Source organism: Aphis gossypii, chromosome X, assembly GCF_020184175.1.
Source record: "Aphis gossypii isolate Hap1 chromosome X, ASM2018417v2, whole genome shotgun sequence".
NCBI classification, from domain to species: Eukaryota; Metazoa; Arthropoda; class Insecta; order Hemiptera; family Aphididae; genus Aphis; species Aphis gossypii.
The window spans coordinates 25,707,023-25,731,295 of record NC_065533.1 but is presented as its reverse complement, the minus strand read 5'-3'; the positions used below and the strand labels follow the sequence as shown (position 1 = coordinate 25,731,295).

General features: G+C 30.6%; 1 protein-coding gene across 1 annotated transcript in view; it reads right to left on the bottom strand.

The window, feature by feature from the left end:
* Positions 1–6,187: 6,187 nt before the first annotated feature.
* LOC114130361 (homeotic protein distal-less) overlaps positions 6,188–24,273 on the bottom strand; it is a 104,978-nt gene continuing 86,892 nt past the window's right edge. The window contains exon 5 of the mRNA XM_050205251.1: positions 6,188–6,893. Within this exon, the coding sequence (XP_050061208.1) occupies positions 6,875–6,893 (19 nt within the window). The 3' untranslated portion in view covers positions 6,188–6,874. The remainder of the gene's footprint in view (positions 6,894–24,273) is intronic.

The following is a 24,273-nucleotide window of genomic DNA, read 5'->3' as shown; positions in this document are numbered from 1 at the left end:
TTGGTTTGAGGTTGAGATATTTTTAGTGGTCTAATCTTAGATTTTTCAACTTTATATTAAAAAGTAATAAATTGTTGAGAGTAATGAATAATGTTTTAAAAAAAAAAGTATTTAAAAAATTAGCCACACCTGTTTATTTTAAACTATTATGTACCTACTCAGTTGTGTTCTTAATGTTACTATACTTATGTGGCATGACTTAAAGGAACACATGAGCCATAAAATACCTAATAAGTTTAATTTTTTTTTAATTTTTGAATCTGCCTTAACTTTTATCAAATACTAAGAACAATATAATTTTTGCATCAAATTATATAATATAATAACAGCAATAAAATTTTTTAAGTAACTATGGTTATGCGTTTGAATATAACTAAACATTTTTAAACTTAGATAAAATAGAACTATAAGTTCATAATATATAGACGAAATATGATTAGTGTCATTCAAATTTTATGTGACAGTACACAATATTGTACTACGTTAAGATTTTTGCCTTGTATTTAAAACGATAATAGTTTATAATAATTAACTACTATTAAACATATATATATATTAAACGCGAAATCATCAAGACCCTTCTTAAAAAAAAATAAATAACCACTTCAACGAAAAGTGATCACTGATGGTTTAACAGTATATTAGTATTCGTACAACTGAAAAAGTACATGACCACGAATGTTATAATAATTGCCTATCAAATACTCCTTAAAAGACAATCCATATTTCCCATATTATCCAAAACAAAGTTATCACTGATTGTAAATTGTATTACTAATGTACAAAAATCAAGTATTTTACTTTAAAATAAAAAATAAAATCAAAAATCATTATTAAAATTTTTTTTGTAAGCATTTAAAGTTCAAATTTTTATTAAATATGTCAACATCGAGAAAAATTACAAGTAATTTTGTAGTTGAAAATTCATAAAATTTTTACTTTTTATATCCAAAGTTAAAAAATTCAATACTAAGCTTTTAAATAGTTATAGAAGCGTTATGATAGGAAAAAATGTTATGAGCGTCTGAATTTAAAATGTTTACGAAATCGTATAACGATAACGATTTATTCTCAAACGATTTTCAACATTTGTTCATTATTCAAAAAGTTTATTTTTGTAAATGTCAATAAAATTCTTTTGGATTATTCAAAACACTTGGAAATTTAATACAAAGTTCTACATAAGTTAGTCTTATAGTGATTAAAATATTATAAAAATACATATCCACAGTTTTTTAATAGCATTTGAAGTTCAAATATTGACAAAAAATCAAAATCATGAATAATTGCAAATTATTTTGTAGTTAAAAATGTATGAAAACTTTTGTATAAGTAGCTAAGAGTTGAAAATTAATACAAAGTTTCCTATAAGTTTAGCTTACAATAGTTATAAAATAAGTTGAGCGTTAGCCAATTAAAAGAAATTTATTTTAAGTTTAAATTTTTACGAACTCAAATATTCACGTGTAAAGTAACGATTATTTATAGTCAAATAATTTTAGATTATTGTTGTTGTTAAAAATTACTAATCATAGAAACTTAAAACATACGATAATTTTTTTATTTGTTTTTTTTTTGTACTTAATTTTGAGGTATTCATGTCATTAAAATATAAACCACCTTTTCACCACCCAGTGGAAAATAGGCTGACAAATCATCTCCGTTCAAAATCATTTTTCGTATACAATGATACCTATTATTGCATTCAAATTTAACACACCCATTAAAGTGACTTACACTATCCGAGGTTCACTCGATACCTTCTATACAGCTGAGCGTTACCCATTTAATCACCTTTTTTTTAATGAACATAGAAATGAAAACATTACATTTTCAACAATATTTTGTTGTTATTTTAAATTTTAAAGATATGATAAATCCTTAAATTTGAGTATTTGAAAAAATATCTTTTTTTTAGGTTACAAGTTTACTTCTCTCTCTCCAAACCACTACGGGTCTAGGAGAAGTAAAAATTTTGTATTTTAATGAACAGGGAGAGTAGGTAGCCCTTTCAAAATAGCCGAGAACGCCATATTATGTTATTATAATATCGGTTCATGGACTTAGGTTAATTTTTAGGTTAACTTAGATAGGATTTCATCATATATTTTTAACAAGCAATGAGTTATACCCATTTTTAGAAACATTTCATATTTTTAAACTTACAGTGAAACTCACAATCTTGATATTTTTATTTCTGATGCCGTATTTAAGTAACAACATTTTTCTAGTTATTATGTCTTTACAATTAAAAAGAATATGTTTTGTTTCGATTCATTTAATAGTACGTATATATTTATGTGTGTGGTACGAGAGTAATATTCATGAAATTAAAAAAATATTTTGCCTGTTTCATGAACCAGACGATATTTCACTTATGTGTGATATAATATATTTTATATATTATTATATTATCATTAATATTATTAACTGGTATTGAGACAATGCAATATTGTAATACCTAGCTTTAATGAATGATGTAATAGTAATATGATAATACCTAATAATATGACAATGTACGAGAAAGCGACAAATCCTACAGACATATACCTAACTGGTTGAAATATTATAAATAACTCATATACGAGTTATACTTACCTCGTACTGCTGCAACGTGTACCCGAGGAGACCAACTGTTGAGTAAATCCTTCGACGAGTCCTATGACCATATAATACTTCGCATTGAAAGTACCTATTATTATGTGCTTAGTTCCAATAGCTGTGACCGCGATGCGTCAAACGAACCGTCAGAAAGACCTACTCGCGACCATTTGGGACTTTGGTATGCATAAACACCATATATAATATAAGTAACTCTTTAATATCCGCATATATATAATGGATAATCGCATTGACTATAAATAAAAAAAATATTGATACGTAGTCCATGTATGGATTAGTATATTATTATTATTTATTATTACCTAATTATATTAATAATAAATAATAGCAATGATGCGAGTAGGTACATTTATATCCATTATGGGTATATAGAAACAGTTAGGGGAAGTATTATAGTGGAATTAAAATCAATTAAAAATTAACATATTGTATTGACTTTTAACTGAAGAAAACCCGATAAAGGATAAGTTATTACTATGAACAATTAATCTAGCTAAGTTATTAAGTAAATATGTACATACGAAATAACTAGTTAAGTTAAAAATTAATTTTCAACTTTTTAATTAGTTATTGATGTCCCTTACCTTTTGTCTTGATGCATATTTATACTATTATTATTATGTTATTTTTGACAGAGTAGAGCTGCAGTAAAAAAAAAAGTACCAGATAGATACACAAACAAAAACATTGTACCTATTGTACAATAATGTATACTTATCTACTATGCGCGGGATTCGGTATATTGTTATTCACAATAATTATATTATTGTATTATTATAATATTATGCGCATAATGATTTGATGATTTGGTCGAAATATCACATTGTGTCACGGATTCGTCATTGTTTCATAATATACATTATAATATACGATGACAATATGAGAAAAATAAAGTGAACGAATGATGGACGTATTACACGCACGTAACATAATATTATTATGTTGTACACCGAAAACAAAAACGCATACCTGTTTGGTGTACAGTGTATAAGTATAAAATATATATAACACACAAACGAATATTTTAGTTTTGGTGCGGTGATGTTTATCGATATTTCATTAATTATCGCGTGTTACACATCCCGTTATATAGGTACGTATAATATAATATTATATGTGGTTAGATAATGGGTATATATTTGTTATATTATGTATCGGTGACCGGCCGAGACGGCTGCAGTCCAATGCATAATATGCATTATAATGACTTGTATATATTATAATGAATCGTCACAGATTTAAACTCTAGAAATCGCATCCGGCGGCCTAGGTTATAGGCACGAGTGGGGTTGATTTTTGAGGATATTAAACATTTTTCGGAGCACAGAAATACAGAATTCGGATGGATAGACTCTTAATACTAATAATTAATAATTTAAAATTAAATTATAATATTACTCCCAATTCTATAGGCACACGATTGTTTTATACAGTCGAGTGGTTGATTGATTGGGTACCTATACACATATATATAATATAATTATGCGCGTGTTAATGACTGACACTGAATTAGTAAATTAGTAACTTCTGATCTACAGATGATGAGGGTGCTAGGTACCTACATCTAAAATTTTAAAATGAACCAATAAATTCAGTTTACCTTATATTATAACCCGCATAAATTATATCCCGTCGATTATACATGGTTTATATCTTAAAATATAAATTAGGTAATAGGTGCATCACACGTTTACCTATATTAAAAATATATATATATTTTATAACTTACTGAATAATTATATTTATTAAAACTTTTATTAAACTACGTAGAAATTTAGAAATGTATTGAGTCACAAAATCGTGTAACACTTAGTACAGAATGTATTTTATTATACAGATTTAGTAATATCCTTACATTAATTTGTAGATTTAGTAAAATCAAATTAGACTATTTTTATTTATTGTTGCCCTAATTTTTATGAAACTTTTACCCTTAATAAATATCTTAGAAAAATTTATAAAACTTCCAGTAAATTGTTGATACTACAATCTTAAAATCTTGCCTTAAATATGTGTAAACTTGACAAACGTATTCAATTTGTTGTGTTGTCCGTACTCCGAAAGCGTAGTGTCTTTTTTATATGGCTATATGTCGATCGTTAACTTAATATTACTCATCGTCAGCGTTTGCAGCAAGACTTGAATAAAAAACGTGGAAACGGCGATTATAAAACCTGTTCCAACTAATATTTATTTCAAAATTAAAATTCGTCCAACTCATAATATAGGTTTCCTACAAGTAACCGGACGATATAAGTATTTTCAATATTATTTTAAGCATCTTGAAAATAGTGACCGTATTATATAATATGCATTGACATGTGCACTAGTTAATGGCCTGGGTCAAACTATGTATTGATGCATTTTCGAAGTTGCAATCTCCCATGTTTATACATTATTTACTATGCCAAAACTCTTAGCCGCATAACCGCGGAAGTCTACTTTCGTATTTAAACGCTGCAATAAAAATGCATATAGTTTGACCCTGGCCAAAAAATAAATCATTCGTTTGTCTTCACAGACGGACAACAGTTTCCGATTAAGAATCGCACACACATACACCAATGTTTATTTTCTTGTGAGCTGTAATACACTGACAAGTTATCATCAATATACCGTCATATTGATTCGACTATACTTTTCTACTTAAACTTACTTGAGCCGCACATCTCCAATAATTAGGATCGTGAAATCATACCGGATCGAGTATAATGGCTAATAGGTGCGTTTCCGATACTCTGATTATTTTTAAATTATACCTACACCTTTTGGCTAGGCCATTATAATAAGTATGTGCTTACAACTCTGCAAATAAATGTGTAAATATGTATCTATATAGTTTCTACACAGTGTAAGTATATACTTATATTATATATGTGAACCTTAAATTGTATATATAATATATAAATGAATGTTTACCAAACTCAAGTGTGAGATCTGTGCTTTTAGATCAATCGCATAATATTATTTCGAAAATAAATAATGATTTACACTACTTCTCGTCACGTCTGTATCGCATGCTTCGTAATAATGATAATCTCAAACAATTGGGCCTTTTAGTATATAAATCTAATCTCCTAACCCTTTTTTTAAAAATGTAATTTTTATTATTAATATTAGCAATTAGTAGTGTATAATATTATAGGTAGTCTTTATTTATTTTATAAATTCAATTTGGTGTTTAAATAAATTATTTCAGCAACTGAAGTAATGAAAATACTATTTAGTTGACAATGGGAAACATGCACGAAAATATAATATTTTTTCAAATAATAATAGGCAATGATCATGGATTTAATATAACTTAAATCGTAATTATAACGGAACTAGTCCTACTTAGTAACAATTAACAAGTAAGAATTATACTTAATTTTGAAAAAAAAAATATAGATTTGTAGGGGGACACATGACACTTCCTTTAAGGCCCTACGATACAGACACACAATTATACAATGTATGAGGTATGTAATATATTTATAAATTTATAAATTAAGGATAAGCAGCGGATTGTTTGAGGATAAGATAAAAGATTTAGATATGATAAATAATAACAAGTTCGACAAAATAATTGTTTAAAAATTCTATTACCTATGATTTTTTCTAGTGTCTAAACATATGCTCAATATAACACTTTTTCCAATATATACAAGTTTAACTATATCATTTATAATTTTATGGAAGGTTCCAAAGTACATCATTATACAATGTGTAATTACATTTTTTTTCACAATGTTGTTCATTATTATATTGTTTGCATATTACATATATTCGGGAAAATAATAATAATAATAATAATAATAATACACAAATCCAATATATACAAAAAGAATATATCGATAATATAATAATAATAATAATAATAATAATAATAATAATAATAATATAATAATAATAATAATAATAATAATAATAAAATAATAATAATAATTATATATGCAGTAGAAATAAAACTGTAAATAAAATAATTTGTCGTTAAATATAATTTTTGGGTTTTGCGGAGAAACACGCGACGGTACTCGTCTTGCTTAGGTACATATATTTATATATATGTATATATATATACAAAATAATAATATTATAGTGTTTCGCACAAACCGGAAAGGAGAAAAAAAACTTAAAAACACTGAATATATAATATAATATATCACCAGTTAAATTATAATTGAGTTCAATATATATAGATATATATACATATATATAGAGGTACACAACAGTAAAATTTCTACGATTGTCGACTTATTTCCATTTTTTGTTAGACTGCCGGCCATACTCTGAAACAAAAAAAAAATAAAAATATTCCGTTAGAATCGTAATCCTTACACTGTATATAATGACATAGTATACAATATTATAATATATTATTATTATTGGCAAAAATTGTTATGTCGACACAATTAAAATAGTAATATAAGAGGGTCGTCGCTTATGCGAATTTTCCTCCGTGTATAAGCGCTAGTCGAGGCCGTCGCGGGCTCTGACAGTGTTTCCTAGACTCGAGTGCTTTTGTCGTTCGAATAACGACGTTTTGTGAGCACTGCCATTTGGAAACAATAAAAACGAAAAGGGGAGTTTATGAATATACTCTCGAAGAAAAAAGAAGTAGCCGTTTTCTGCAGCCCAATTTTTTCGATAATACGGTGGCAGTCAGTTACACTTGTATTATATACATATATATGTCACTCTTTTCTCCATGGTTATATTCTGAGAAAGACAAGTATTCATAAAACCAATTTTGGTTTACAGTAGCTCAATCGATTTTTAACTAACTCGTGTTGATTGCAATAACAATTTTAATAGTCTCGTGATAAACTGATAGGTCGTATAACTGCAAGGCCGTATCCAGACATTTTTTTCTGTAATCCCTATATAATCTATACATGCTAGACTTTATGCATAATCAAAAACATTTTGTATGGTAAATTTATTATAATAAATTTTATAACATCATTATTATGTGTTCACATTTTTTTTTTTTTTTTTACATTTTAATATTCTTGTTTCTGCAATATTATATATGTACAGGTTGAGGCGCCTGCAGCAGATATTTACATATTACTGCAGTTCGCGTATATTATGCAAATTCACAGAGCGCACGATCTCTATAGTGGCAGCGGGAAAATTTGCAGATATCGCAATAAGAATAGTGTGAGTGAATCAAAGCGGTTAACGTGCGATTATTAAAGAAACTTTTGTTGATGTTTATCATTTTTTAATTGTTCGTTTAAAAATAACGACTGGTGAACAGTATTTGGTTGTTTATTGCAATTATATGTTATGTTTTAATACGTATATAATCGCAAGATTTATTTCCACGGAAGGCATTTGTCAAAATATTTAAAGCGTTGTTTAAAATAGAAAAAAATTTGTTAGGGATTCATATTTTGCCATTGTAAAATAACGACCGGTTAAATTCGTTTTGAAGCCGTGAATTTATATTATATTATTTTTAGTTGGATTAAGACTGTTCGGTTAACATAATATACATGTTCGATTTAAAAAGTGGTTATTAAGCACATAGTAGGTACGTAAACACATTCGGTTCTCGTTTCATTTCGTCCCCCTCCCCTTCGACACACGAACGGTAAAATACGTATTTACTATACCTATACGTACAATCATGTTTGTGCATACGTTGCCAATTCGTGGTCAATAAAATATAATATCAGATTTTTGTCCAAGTCGAGTCGACTTAAACGTATAACTTTTGATTTCACTTTTTCCATATACATATAATAATATATATATATTGATGGATTAATAAAGTCGGACAACCACAAATCGGTCAACTAGTGGCTTAAACAGCACTAAATGTAATATAAGCTAGTATTATTATATAGGTAATCTATAGGTAGGTATACATTTTTTAATAGTTCATTATAGCTGAATATTACTCGATAACGATACAATAATAATGTGCATTGTACAGCGTTCGTATATAGATCGCTATAACAACATTATAATTGCGACGTGCAATATGACATTGCAATAAGTATAATATTATTATATGCGACGATCAAACGATATAATTTCATTCCGCAGACGATGCGTATCATTACAATATTCATGTACTCGGAGTAGGAAACGGTAGATACCCACTGCAGTGGTGCTCGTAACCATATTATAATTATTGAAAATTATTAAAAATGTGTAACGTTTAACGCAAATGACTCGTCTTTTATCGCTTTTAAGTTTAAAACCAAGTATAATAGTGTTTCAAATTTTATTTTAGTTTTATTTTAGTGTTTTCGACCGCTACAGCGCATACTAAATATTATATTATTGTACAGATTTTTACGACTCTAGATTTTACTCGAAAGTTGCGCAATCATATTATCGATTATTATTTATCAAATTTTTTTTGTCTTTGCGCGACAGTGCAACGTACGATACTATTCCGAGAACTTATCGGTTCTCGATAAATTTAATATTATGCGAACTCTACGACAACCAAACCGAACCACAACAATATTGTTCGTTACCAATTTAATATTATTGAACTCAATACCAACGAAGATACGATCGAAACCCGTAATCCAGATTATATTTTATGATTTTCTGGAAATTTGTTTCGAGAAATTCCAGAAATTATTCGCTATCGCCCGCCCCCTACAACGCTGTACAACGTTTTCTTCGAAAAGTGTTATCTGTACCGTGACAGTGCTCGAAAAAAAGAAGAAAAACATGATAATATATTACAATATTATATATCCATGACATCTCAGAATCGACGTGAATAATTAGTAACTCTAGATTTCTAGATTACTCCATAACATTAGGCGTAATTCTCGGAATACGGCGACGATTCGAAAAATAATAATAAAATCTAACATAATAATATATGACGGTGTTTATTATTCGTTTCAAACGCAGTTAAAAGACCCGTTTAGTTGTTGTTACACACAATATTATTGTTATTAATTCGATTTCCAAAAAATATTACAATTGACGCGGACACGACGACGGACCCGGAGGTCAACAGTAGAAGAATAATATCATATGTTAGTTTGAACGCGGCGACTACTCGAAATAAAAAAAAATATATAACTGAGAGATTATGGAGAGATTTTCGAAAACCCTTGTTCCTTATCGTAAGCAGTAACGATCGGGACCCAAACACGTTTTGAGAAGAAATCGCATTGGTGTCGACCGCCACTCATCACTATAATATATAGTATAATTAACAGAACACAAATTCGAGCATTATTGTTTATTACTTAGTACGTCATGATCGCACGTGTGAGCAATTTCTATAGATAATGCACGCGTATAATAATATACAGGGTGTCCCGTGAGGATTTACCTATTGCGATATCTCCTGAAATAATGGACATATCATAATTCTGATTTTTTAATAAGACTCACAGGAATAAGAACTACAAATATTTTATGTTTTAATTTATTTTAATGTTTTGGTAAAAAAGTTAAAAAATATATTTTTTTATTTAATTATTTTCAAAAAATCGAAGATAGCCATTTTGTAGAGTTAATTTTTCTGAAAATATTGACGTTTCAACATTTTGATTTCATTAATTTCCTGATTTTTAATATTTTTTCTAGTTTCTAGAAAAACAGTGAATTATTTAATACCATAGTGGTAACAAATACAGATAACGAGATATCGCAATGGGTAAATCCTCACGGGACACCCTGTATATCGCTGTAGACGAACCACTCGCGGTTATCACGGTCCATATACCTACCTAACCAGATCGTACAGAAAAAACTCTGTGCGTTTGTCACCCGTATATTGATCGTTTTGCGAAACACCGCCAAAGTATCTTTGTGCTGGTCGAGCAAAAAAAAAAAAATTGGAAAACATTATTAATTTATGACGTGGGCGAGAACAAATGCGTACGAAATAACGTACGTATATACCTACTTAATAACGATATTATAATGTGTTAAAGGCGTGATAAAATGAAAAAATAAAATAAAATAATATAATATTGTAGGTAAATGCGAAAGCGAAAAATCAAAAATCAAAAAAAAAAAAAATCGCTCACGTACCCGTGACGTTACAATAATAATATATGATATATTATTCCGCGATTAATAAAATACTAATAATAATAGAAAAACGGAACGAGCGCGTGTGTGTTGACATGTCGAGATTGCGTTTAGCCACGGTACGGTATATTAAAAATAAACGTATGTATAATATATTACTATTATTATATGAGTACCCGCGAGGCACACAACGTTGTCCCATTGGTTTTATGTAGCCGTCTCCGCGGCAGCTTACCCGCAGCTGTACATTACAATATTATATCCCAATGTATCATGTTCTGCAGACTCTAGTGCAGACGTATCGCAATATTATGTTTAAGACCAATAAAATCACACTACTGCCGATACGCATACGTTTAAGTACATTCGTATATTATATCACCTACATAATATCATACGATTATTATCGACCGCGACGGCGTGTAAATTCGATCGAATAGAAATTATATATATTATACCGTTTTTGATTTAAATTAAACATTCGTTTTATCGTGTATATTATACCTATCTGAAATAAACGACAATAATATTCTGATCATAAACTATTATGCATTTTTTACGTTATTATTATTTTATAGCGTCTGTACGAGACGACGAGAACCGTTCAAAACCACCAAATATTAACATTACATATGATAATATGTGCGCCTGCAATAGTATACTCGCATAATATATTATATTATGTGGATCGGTTTTATCGATTTTAGACGACCGCGATATCGTAACACAATAATATATTATATTTATTGCATAACCGCTGTACCCCACGGCCCACGTTTACAGTGTATAATACGTGCCTACGGGCTGTATAATCATTCGTGTAGTGGTGTAACGTGAGTTACAGGGATCGGAAGAAGTACAAGTCGGACTTGAATACATTTCGTGTAATACGCCGTCCGCCGGAAGCTTTTCAGAGCTCGCAAAAATTGAAACGTCTACTTTATACTTGCAGGCCTAATGCACCGACCGACACATAATATTATACATATGTGACTATCAGTACCTACGTCGTATATTATTCACCTAGACCGCGTGTATTATATTATATGGGTTAACACCCGTGTGCGGACACACATAATACGAGATAATCGTCTCTGCATCCATCGTCTGTTATAATATTATATGAACGTATTATTATACGCAGTAGCGGGCAGGTACGAGGCGTGTATTGTCTCTGTCCCGTCGATTTTTAGCTGGGAACGCGTTAATACAAGCACGGTATACAAAATCGGTTATACGGAACGATCGTTACGCTCACAATATTATACACTATATATATGTACGTGTAATGTATACCTGTATAGAGGTACAGATTATTGTTATATTATTAATGTATTTACGAAACTAAAGAAAAACCCACCGTGTCCAATACAAGACGGTGGCGGCATGCTGCAGTCACGACACGACCACAATATTAGGTAGATATAATATATTTTTCGGCGTTTTAGGGACGAGATTTCAAGTCATTGATTTTCGAAACGAAACACTGCGACGAGACTAGACGCTGGTATGAATAATAATATACGTCAATATAGTTCCGGCACGACGACGTTATTGTAAATTGATATACTGTTAACCGCCGACATTTATTTTACGACATAAAACCTATAGTGCAGCATATATTTTATATAACATTATAATATCGCGTATTGTCCGCACCTTGGTATTATAAATTTATAACGCGGTCAGCGTGGTCGATCTGTCCGAAAGTGCGGTATCTATGTATGTTATTACAAAAAATGTGTTAATCCGTCTTCGAAGGTTTGAGATTATTGTATCGATTGTATTCGATATATTTTATCGTTTCCCACACTAATATATACAGTGCCGGAGGATAAAGGAAAGTAAACAACACTATATAACACTAGATACGCATAATGCCGAAAATGTCAACATGTATATAATATGTATATAATGTCTATATCATATTATTAATGCAGTCAATCTGTGTGTGTGTGCAAACATAATAATTTATATAATACATTTCAATTGCTTTTACAGCGTTCTTGGAAAGATTAAAAATCATTAAAAATAAATCTCTATTCCTAAATAAGTTAATCATTCTCTCTCCCATTGACATTGAAACGTATTTCGTCACGATCTAGTAGAAATAAGGCAAAACACACGGACAATTAACTTATACGTAAAAAGTGGTATAAATTCGTAGACAAAATATATAGTATACAAATAGAGAGACGTTAATAACTTTATGGTATCCGAGTTGCTGAAAAAAACATTTTAAAATAATATGTGACGTTTTACGAACGAGCCACCGATCGAACGAATTGGATTTCTAAATATACACAGATTCACTGCACCGGTTAGTTGGTATTTTCGAGATGCATATTATCAGCTTATAGATTTAGACATCAGCTAGTTCAACGATTATTCTACGTATTATATATGATTAAAGAAAAGAATCTATACACAAAATAAATACACACTGATCGGAAAGTAAAAACTTACTCATTGTAAGAATTAAAAATGTTTTTAAACAAAATAAAAATACAAATTTAAATACCTAGCAATTTACTCCAAATAATGAAAAAGATGCACTAGTACCTTAGATCTATTTGCAATGACCTAACGGTTTTCTATCGGTTTTTGACTGAAATTTAATTTTATTACATATTAACCGTATTTTATGTAATATATTGTGTATACATATATGTTTTTTTTGAGAAGTAGGGTGATTATTATTATGTGTCTCGACATTTCAAATACAACTAATCCATATGACGATCATATTGATCAACAGCTGTTTCATGGCGTAAAGTGGTCCACGCCAGCGGCAACGATAACATAAACGTTATAATACAAATTGTACGTCTATAGTTTAATGTCGATAACTATTACTGGCGTGCGGGTACTTAGGTCGTCGAACGAATCTATTAACAACTGCAGTACAAGAACAAACAGACATACACAGGCAAAAAATATTATAATATATTATATAGATACGGTCGCGTGCGACACGACACAATATCTACCCATAAATCGTCATTTACACGAACTACATTGTAGCATTATACGCCAATGGACGATAATAAGATGTGACATAATATGTGTGTAAAAACATAAATAATACAATATACTACCTACGGGGATCTTCGAGCCATGTGCGACGGAAAATGGTGTCAGGATCGTGTCGAGGTGCCGAGTGAATTATATAATCACACGCACACACCAAACTTTGTCACATGAAATTTTACTACACCACTTACACAGTTATATAATATATACATGCGTATACTCGTGGTATATCTTTATTCTAATTATTATGTCAAGGCGGGAGGGACAAATTGTGAAAAACTAGTAGACCAGGGTGGGTTTTTACCCTACCCACCCCATTAAACATTAATTATAAGAACTAATAATATGATAGGTATCAAATACGAAGTTTAATGTTAGAAATGGTTCATGGTCCACAATAAAAAATAAAAAATAATCTGTTATAAAATTAGAGATTCTGAGATAACATCCGTTTATATATTATAAATACGAACATTTATTGGCGACCATCGATGTTAATAATATAGCGGGTTGGATACTTTTTTATATATAAAAAAAAAAAAAAAAAAAAATAATAAATAAATAAATAAATAAACAACTTATTTTCCGGATACGGTACTGGTTTTTAACGATGGACTGATGTGCAACGAAATGCATAATTTTATTTATATCAATACATTATTATTGTGAAGTATCAAGTATTATGTATTCGGTATACATTACGGTTGCGGCCATGTTTAGGATGAACCGTATCGACGGAAAACCGTCTAGTCATCTTTTACTGTACCGCATGAACGCATAAATAATATTGATGATAGTAATATATGTTGTTGAAGTGCGCGAGCCATCCAATGAATTCGTTTGAAAAATCTCCGTCGATCGATATCTATATAAACGCCCCATATATGATTTCGTAACAAAAAAGGTGGAGGTAGAAATCCGATTTCAATAGGTTTATGCGGGTGCGAATAAAATTGGACATATAATAACATAATATAAATCATAGATATAAATGTATTTGTGATAGTGATATACGAATATAATCAATGACTTGTATTTATAATTATTCATTTTTGTGTTACAAAGCTGTTGTTTGGGTCTGAGTTGATTTCATCATATAGTTCTATATATTAGAGAATTTTTTTACTGTATACAAATATAACAAGTTCATGACCTCAAATAACAGTTAAAAATAATTATCATTAGTCCGATTAATGATATAATATTATGAAGTGTAATATTTTATAAAATCGAAAAAATTAAAATAACAGTTTTCTCGTAAAGTTTGGTGTTTCATGGGCTGTTTTGGGCTTATTATAGTGCAATAACACCATTATACGACATATATAATAATATACCTATATTATATTGTACCCAATCGATTGCGGAACTTGGCGAGCTATTTTTTATCATTTTGTCGAGTGTCGCAAAGGACGGACCTTAGCCGGTCCTTAACAATAATGATAATAATACATACTACATTATAATGGATCACTGCGATATTCGCGGGTACTATAATATGCGGGAAGTCGATGACGACGGTTATCGGAGAAGGAGAAGAGTCGTCGTTAGCCCCGCATTGTGTGTATTTGAACGAGTCGAACGCACGTTGCACTCGTGTCGGGACGGTGGTTGAGAAACGAAAAAGTTTCGCGGGGGCTCGTGCGAGCGACTACCACGACTTCAGTCGCTCGCCCTCTCCGTCACCACCCCTATGACCGTAATACGCTGTATTGTCGTATTGCCGACGATCGTCGTCTCCCTTCTCGCGCGGACGGTATTCGGCACATGTCGCGTTTAACGAATCGTAAAATCGGCCTTTGCAGCCAACGACGTGGTTCGCCCATACATATATATATACCTATACCTAACGATATTATATTATTATGTGCACGCGAAAAATTGTCGTTTCGCGTTTTAATAATTATTATTTGTTAACCGTTTCCGAGCGTGCGCACGCACGTCGTATATAATATTACGACGACGACGTGTGCAGTCGGCATGCGCTTTCGTCATAATGTCGCATTGTCATCACGCCGTATAGAACGTAATACGCGTGGCGCTTACGTTATGATAATACGAATTCGTTAGACGCGATGGGGCGCCACCACCGCAGGGGTCGCACGCGTGCACCGTAATACACCGTATTAAATAAACATAATGATATTAAAGCAAAATATTTTTACACAAGCCGGATTAAAAGTTACGGGTAAATCGAGCGATTTTTTTTTTTTTTTTTTGTTTTTTATTCAGACTTTATAGGTATACGATATTATTATACGATGTTTTATTATCGGATTGTATTTCTGGTGGGCTTGGAAATCATTTGACCGTTGCACTGCAAACTATAGATCACCCCCTTGTTTTGTTATGATATATATTGAGCACCGATACTATTTAATAATGATTTATACTCTATTTATCTATATGACGTATGGTGTAGAATATGGACGTATATGGTTACATTATATATCAGCTATATACAGGTTATATAGGGCGCTATACATATAACGCATATAATATATTATGCATCCAAAGTATATAAGTACTTAAACTATTTTCCCGTGAATACGCTGCCATTAATAAAATCATAAGTTAATATTCAGAGCATATTTTATTAAACTTATAGTGTCTATATGAAAAGAAATGTGATTAATGTATGGTGGGGGGAGGGAATGAAACGTTTTTGGGACAGATTCTGCACCACTATATATATAGTATACCTACAGCGCATCTTGTATATTAAGTATATATATACAATTAATCCTTACAGTATGTGAAGAATTTAAAAATCTATTGGAACAAACAATCAATAGGTACAATCGCAGTTACACATCGTATCACGCGTATAATAAAACTATTAAACAATTACATCATATATATAATATTATGATGAATTTATTTATCTATGCGACGACTGAAGTTAACGCGATTTATAGTTGCGCAAAAGTTAATTTTATGCACGCGTAAACGTCTTATTCTTACTGCAGAAGTTTTTTTTAGAATCAGTATAAGCGATATAATAGGCGGCGTTCTTTGAAAAAAAAAATACATATTTGTAAGTATTTATGTGCATGCATGCATGCGTGCGGAAATATCTGATAATTGGAATTACCTATAATATTAGATATTTTTGCACGTATATAAGTACACGAGTTGACTTGCATATCACACGTCCATACGTATATATTAGGTACATATTATTTTATAATATACCTACAGTTGTACGTATGCATAACAAATCCTAAACGAATCCGTTATCTTTGCACGTAATAAATTATTATTATTATTATTGCACGTCGTCGTCGTTAGAGAAGGTAGAAGAAATAATACGGTTTTTTTTTTTGATTTAAAAGCGGATTTGTGATGAGGAAGGTCTCGTCGTTGCTCCCGTTGGGGTCTTCGGGCGGCATCGCGCGCCGCGGACGTGATATAATTTTCTATCATCGCTGCGGCATGCACATACGCGTAGATATTAAATTATTATACCACGGTACAAAATAATCCATATATATATATTATATATATATATGAAGTTAACTCGTCTGAATCACGTATATATATATTTTGTATAGGTATATAATAATATTATGTGTTTCATCTCGTCCGGTTGCACTGGGTAGGCGTACTAACATATACATATATATATAAAATATTATATTCATGTGTATGGTATATAATATATATATATATATATATCTGTATGCATATAATAATATACGAACGTGACGACGCGTTACCACCGCATAGAGGTCTGACCAGTGAACATGTCCGCCATATTTCTTTTATTTTTATTTTTTAAATATCGGTTTTTTCACTCGTCGACATCGTTATTGAAAATATGTTTTGTTATTTTGATTTTCGTCGACGATACACGCACTCGCGTCTAGTACATCATTAGAATATTACTTATTATTATTTTAAAATTATAATAATATTATATAAATTTCATGTAGAGCAGGGAAGGTGTTTGCGCACCTATATTGCTTCGTCGTTACCTACGCGTTTTTCATCAAGTCTTATGATTTCCACTCTGTATGTATTTGCGAATATATAAGTATTCTACACCAATATAATATCCGTATAAATACATAATTTACATTGCAATTATTATAGCATACATGTGAGTGTAAACAAGATGTAACTTATGTAGTTATATATAGTTATCTTATTAACAGCGTAACTGTATAGCATTTATAGTATGTTATCATTTTCGTATAAACCTAATTTATTCCTTTGGTGGTTTTTTATTTTTGTTGAATCAATTATTAAGGTTTAAACATATTGTACACTCGTTATTTCAATGCTCTGAAACTATCGTCAATAGGTATGATATTATATACCTATATTTATCAAACGTACACCATAGAGGAAAGTTACAACAAATAACCATTAATATTATTATTATTACTGCAGGAACATGCTGGGAAACTAGTTATGATTGCAGCGTGACGTTGTATGATTATGGTTTTTGGTTTTCCGCTTTACAAAATAATATGTAAATATTTCATCACGACTTACAGTATAATATTTCACCTGAATAATGTAGATATATAGTATTATATTCTTCAATGTCGCGCGACTGTAGGTTTTTAGATGTCCTTGCAGTGTGGAAAGCGTTCGTGATTTATATAGATATACGCAATTAGGTGGATATTTATAATTATATTTTGCAGTTGATGACAAATTGACAAGACGTTCGGACTCATGAAGCCACCCCTACACATTTCCCCAGCAATATCCCAAACAAATATTTTATCGATAGAGGATTTAACGCGAGATTACACGCTACATGGGAACTGGTAAAATTTATATTAGAATATTATGTTTTTAATAAAAATTTAAAATATGATATCAACAAACAAGGAAAACAGATTATGACCATTTCACACGATATGGCCAAGTCTTTTATTCTGCCACCTCCTCTCATTTAACATTACAGACTTGGGTTTAGGGATTATTATACGTTAATATGTCTTAATATATGCCCCGTATCGTACTCTTATAGTCTTATTCGTCAAGCTTTACAATACTATTAATACTTTTAATTTATTTTGATAATCTACAGCAAAATGTTTGAAAATTGTAAACAGCAATAGCCACTGTATGTGAATAAAAATATGGTGGTAATATAAAAAAATTGTGTTAAAAGTTTTAATCTATAAATAGGTATTATACTTTATGCGATGAAATTATACATATAGTCAAAGTTAATACTTAATGGATTATTAATTATTATGTAAATAAAAAAAATCACATAATATTGATAAAGATTTGTTTAAAATATACCATTTTTTTGTAATATATCTATATAGGTTTTAATATTTTCTTATTTTAATTAAAAAAAAAAAATAATTTAGCATATTTTTCGAATTTTGAACGCATAGCGCGTATAGTGCAAAATGTACAATTTAACAGTTTATCAGTACATTAAATTCACAGCTCCGATGATTTATATACACATATATAATAATAATATATCCATATAATATGCGTGTAGGACGTATAGGTACTTAAAACCAGAGTGGTATAACATTTATACTGTACATAATATAATATTATAATATCTATACATGCACTATATACAAGTCGTTTAACCGCGTTCCGTGTGTACATACATTTATACTATATATATATGATATTATTATAATATGCATATGGGCGATGTATAAATTTTTATATTATAATATGCATACTTTACTGTAAATGTAACGATAATTATAATAATAATAATACTATCATATATGGTATGACCGTGGAAAAAATACACGCGAACAGTGCACAACGAGTTATCATAGAATACGAGTAGCTATTTATACATATAGTTGTATAAATATGTAATATTAATTATAAATTATTATTATTATTATGATTATTATAATATTGTAATATACGCGCCTACGGACATGCGGCATAAATATAACGGACGAGACGGTGCAGTGAGTCGCGTGTGCAAGACCCTGTGAAGAGACTTTTATCATATTTTACTTATATTTTTTAGCGCTGTATATGTGGCGTCGGACTTTTGTCGGTATAGAATTCCCCTCCCGCGACGGCAAGTAGATCAATGGGTGCGTGGGTACCTCTACCCATATAACATACAACGTCCGGTCGACGTCGTCGTCGTAGTCGTCGTCGTCGCCGTTGTCGCGGCTCCTATATCGTCAGGGTCGAACAAGTGTCTCGGCATTAGTCAATGTCTACGACGGCGGCGGCGTGACCAACTCACCGTGACCTTTGTGTGTGCGTGTGTAATTATTATTTTACGTTTTCTCGACGATATTATATTTTTTATTCATTATTATACACGCGGGTTACGAGCGGTAAATGAACGCGCTACTGACCCGAATACAATATATTATACCTATACAATACGTGGTATGTATAAGTATACTTAGTGTAGGGTGTCTCGTTCCTGTCTACGCGTCTTTCGCCAAAAATATTGTCGGAAATTCCGACTAGGAATGGTATTCGAACGTAGAGATTATAATTCGTAGTATTTTTTATTTCTAGTTCATGCCCAACGTCGCCGAAACGTAACGATTATATATTTATCGTTTTTCAGTGTATAGGCCGCGTATAGGGTCTATACACGATATTATAATAAAAGTAAATTATAACATTATAAAATATATGTTTGGGATAGTGAGTGTTGAACGTAGAAGTAATATTTATAAAACGTCACTGCACTTCATGACGAAAAAACATTGTCGTCGTCCGTGGGAAACCGCGCAGAGCTGATGATAAATTGATTTCTCGCGCCTTTTTAACGTCCGGCCACTGGATGTTGAATGTTGTGATTGTATACGATCGTTTTTCGACGGAAAACAAAGTAAAATAATGATAATAAAAATCATAAAATACACGTATATTGTACATTATTATTATATTGTACGTTTCGCCGAGGCCGGAAACGACCCTGCGGCATACGGTTTTCGTTTTTTTGTTTCGTCGTTTACGTAAATGATTCATGGTTGTCTGTACGCACGTTCACGATATACTGTATTTATCCGTGTGTATGTCGGAATTCTATCAGATATATGTATACGAAATATGACAGTGGTTTTGAAACTCGTTGTATGTACGCAACACAATTCAGACTCGTGGGTAATAGAAAAAAGCAAAGTTCGGGAGCAAGTTCCAAATTCCCAAACTGCTGCGTGCGCGCATACAGATTGTTGACTCTCATCAGGGACGAAAAAGAGAGTCGCGATTCTCGAATAGGAGCAAAAGAAATAATAAAGTGATCTGTTATCCGTGTTGTTAATGTTAAAATCAACAGTCGATCGCTGAACATAATATTCAATGATTAAAAAACTTACAATATATTGAAATTTGTTTATATTATACATATTATATTATAATGGTACGTGGTTTACAACGCGTGTTTTTATATCACATTATCGAGATGAGTAACTTTACAGTGGCATATTATACATATATATTATAATTATTGTGTACACCAATATTTTTGTACTATCTATACTGTATTTTATTCTATAATATGTGCGCGTTAGTTGTACGTTTGACCGACCGATTTCGAGAGATAGCTGGTATGCGTATACGCACCACCTATATAGATACACCGCCGCAGTCGCCGCCGACTGACGTATACAAACCGTTTGTGTATATAATATGTACCTATACAGAAAAATAACTATGCTGAAACAAAATGGATAAAAAAAAAAAGAAAAAAAAGTCGTATTGTATTCAGTACCGTTTCTTCTGTGTAGGTATAGTGCGCAGAGAAGGTCACTGTACCCATATTGCGAAAAAACTGTCAAACATCTGTCTACCAGCATTAAAAATGTAAAAATGTTTTAAATACGAAAGAGTATAATATAATAATAATATACACTATAAAATAATACACTAAACACACATATCTATAATATTTTGTACATATATATATCGTTTCAGATCACGTCTAGTGTCTGTGCTCGGTGTATCGTAATGATAATGATGATGATGATGATAATAATAATGATAAAATGACGTTAAGCGCTAGTTCGAAAATCGACGGCATTTCGTGTTTTATATTTGAGTTTAAAGCCCCGGGATTTAAGACGCCAAGCGTTATAATGATAAATGGTGCCCTTATATCATATATATTATGATTGTATAGGTACACGCGTTGCGGTTTATAACGTAACTCGTTTTTATCCAAGGCTGGGAAAGTGATTTTTAAGTTTAAATCAAGTTTGTTTGATAAATAAAAAACGGTGTATGTATATTAATATAATCACTTAACTTTTGTTAAAAATCGTTACAACTCGATGAAATGTCAATGTACATTTTAATTTTTATAACTGAATTTTTTTTTAACAAAATCACTAAAATACTATTGAAAAAATTGTATTGGTTGTACAAAAGTGTTTTAAGCTATAGAAAAATGAACTTTTCGGAATTCTATTGGATATTTATATGATAATAGAGTGGTATTTAGTTATTTGGCGATATAATAAAATTATTTCAATATTTTCGATGAACTGGACATTTGCTGAATTGTAATAAGTATAATAATTACTATAAAATTAATAAGTGCAAAAAACTTTTAATTTAATAAATAATGTAATACCTATACACATACCTATACATGTGTATTACTGAAATACTCTAAAACAATTTTAAACACACGCAACAGTGACAATTTATTTTAATTTGTTATACAATTTTATTGTTATCAACAAAAAATTGACTTGGATATTTTTAACTTTTATGTGGTTACATGATGGGGGGACGCGAGTACAGCGGGTTCTATCTCATGGCATATATTATATACCTACAGTGATTTAAATTTTAAAATATTCAAAGCCGGTGGCCCCCGAACACTTTTAGGCGTCATAGGTGTACGCTATATATAATATAAATATGTCTCTTGGCCTACAGCTACGAGATTTACACGAACGGGGGCAGGCTGCCGTATTTACTGAACATAATTATACGCAACCGAACGAAATCGAAATATAACTTTAGCAGTATCTTTATCGTAAATATTTATCATTTTGTAAATTATTATGTGTTGGAGAAATACTACAAAATCGTGTATGAATAATAATAATATTGTACACACATATGTCAATATAATACCTATGTATATAGAGGGTGACTGGGTGAGGAGTATATCAACGGGAAAATCTGACGATTTATTATTGCAGGTATTTCGCGTATACCTATTATACAGGAGTGTTTATTATGTATTTTACTGGCTCAATCTCGATTCAAAGTAAATTTTTAAACATTTATTTTTTATGCAGTGAGGAGACTGATTTGACTTAAGAAAAACAAAAAAATTTTAGCTAGATATGCGAATTTGTTTTAAATACTATGTACATTGTATACGGATTAAATATCGCGTAATATTGAGTATATCGAGTATTGGTAGTATAATCGATACCTACGTCCTACATAAAAGATATGAGAATAATATTATGTAATAATTCAATTTCGCTCGTATCTATAATTGACACTACACGGTAAATAATATTTTAACAAGATGTTTGTTTGCATCATATTGATAATTTTTGTAAAAAGGGTTAGGTATATCAATATACTAATTTAATTGCAATTGTAGCATCATCTACGAGTTGCGATTAACTATCAAATAATAATTAGTTGTTATTCAATTGACTAAAACGCAGTATTCAAAAATTTTAGAAAGTGAAAAAAAATGCTATATTGTAGTTGTAAAAAGTTAAAAAAATCAAAGGTCTCGGACGTGGTCCTCGAAAAGCATATCTACTTATATCCTAAAACGAAAAACGTTCGTCGACATGCGTATGATAATAATATAATATTTACATTTAAGTACTTTCACTTCGGTAGTCTTGACATAATCAGATTCTGGCCAGGGGCTAAGGGTTTTGCATAAATTACAATTTTTTTTAATCACGCGGGCTTCCCTATCGCTAGATTTTTCCACGAATATTTTTGTTCTGCCTTTATTATTCTTAGTTTTTTCAAGACCACGTCTCGCCCGTGTACGCTAATATACGCTATTTACCGTGGATGACGACTTTAGCAGGTTTTGAACGTTGTGAATACGACTGATTCACTGCAAATATCATGTACAGTGTATGTTTTCTGCACGCCATATTTCTACGGAACGATTTCTCTCCTAATTTTCTTCCAATTACCGCCGTTTTACCCGTTATTTTATCTGGGGGGAAAACCAAGAACCTATTTTTCTTGTTTATCGGACCATTATATTATATAGGTACAACGCGCGTACATATTATAGCCATCGGCTATAGGCAATAATAATACTATACAGCTAGTATACATATAACGCATAAAATGCGAGCAACAAGAAATCGAAGCACTATTCGCAGAACGTCTAAATGATATATAATTATTATTATAAAGGAAAAAAAACATTTGAAATAACACACACACATAAGAACACATAGGTAAGTAGGCAGGTAACCGCATGTATGATAATAATATATTATGTATTATAATATATTCATATATATAATTTAAAAGAAAAACAATACGACGTATATACACGCATCCATGGAATGTCATTTAAATATGTAATTTACTATTATATAATATAGACACACTGCTATTAATACAATTCTTAGTATATAATAAAAAGAATATATTAAATTCACTTAAGTACATATAATA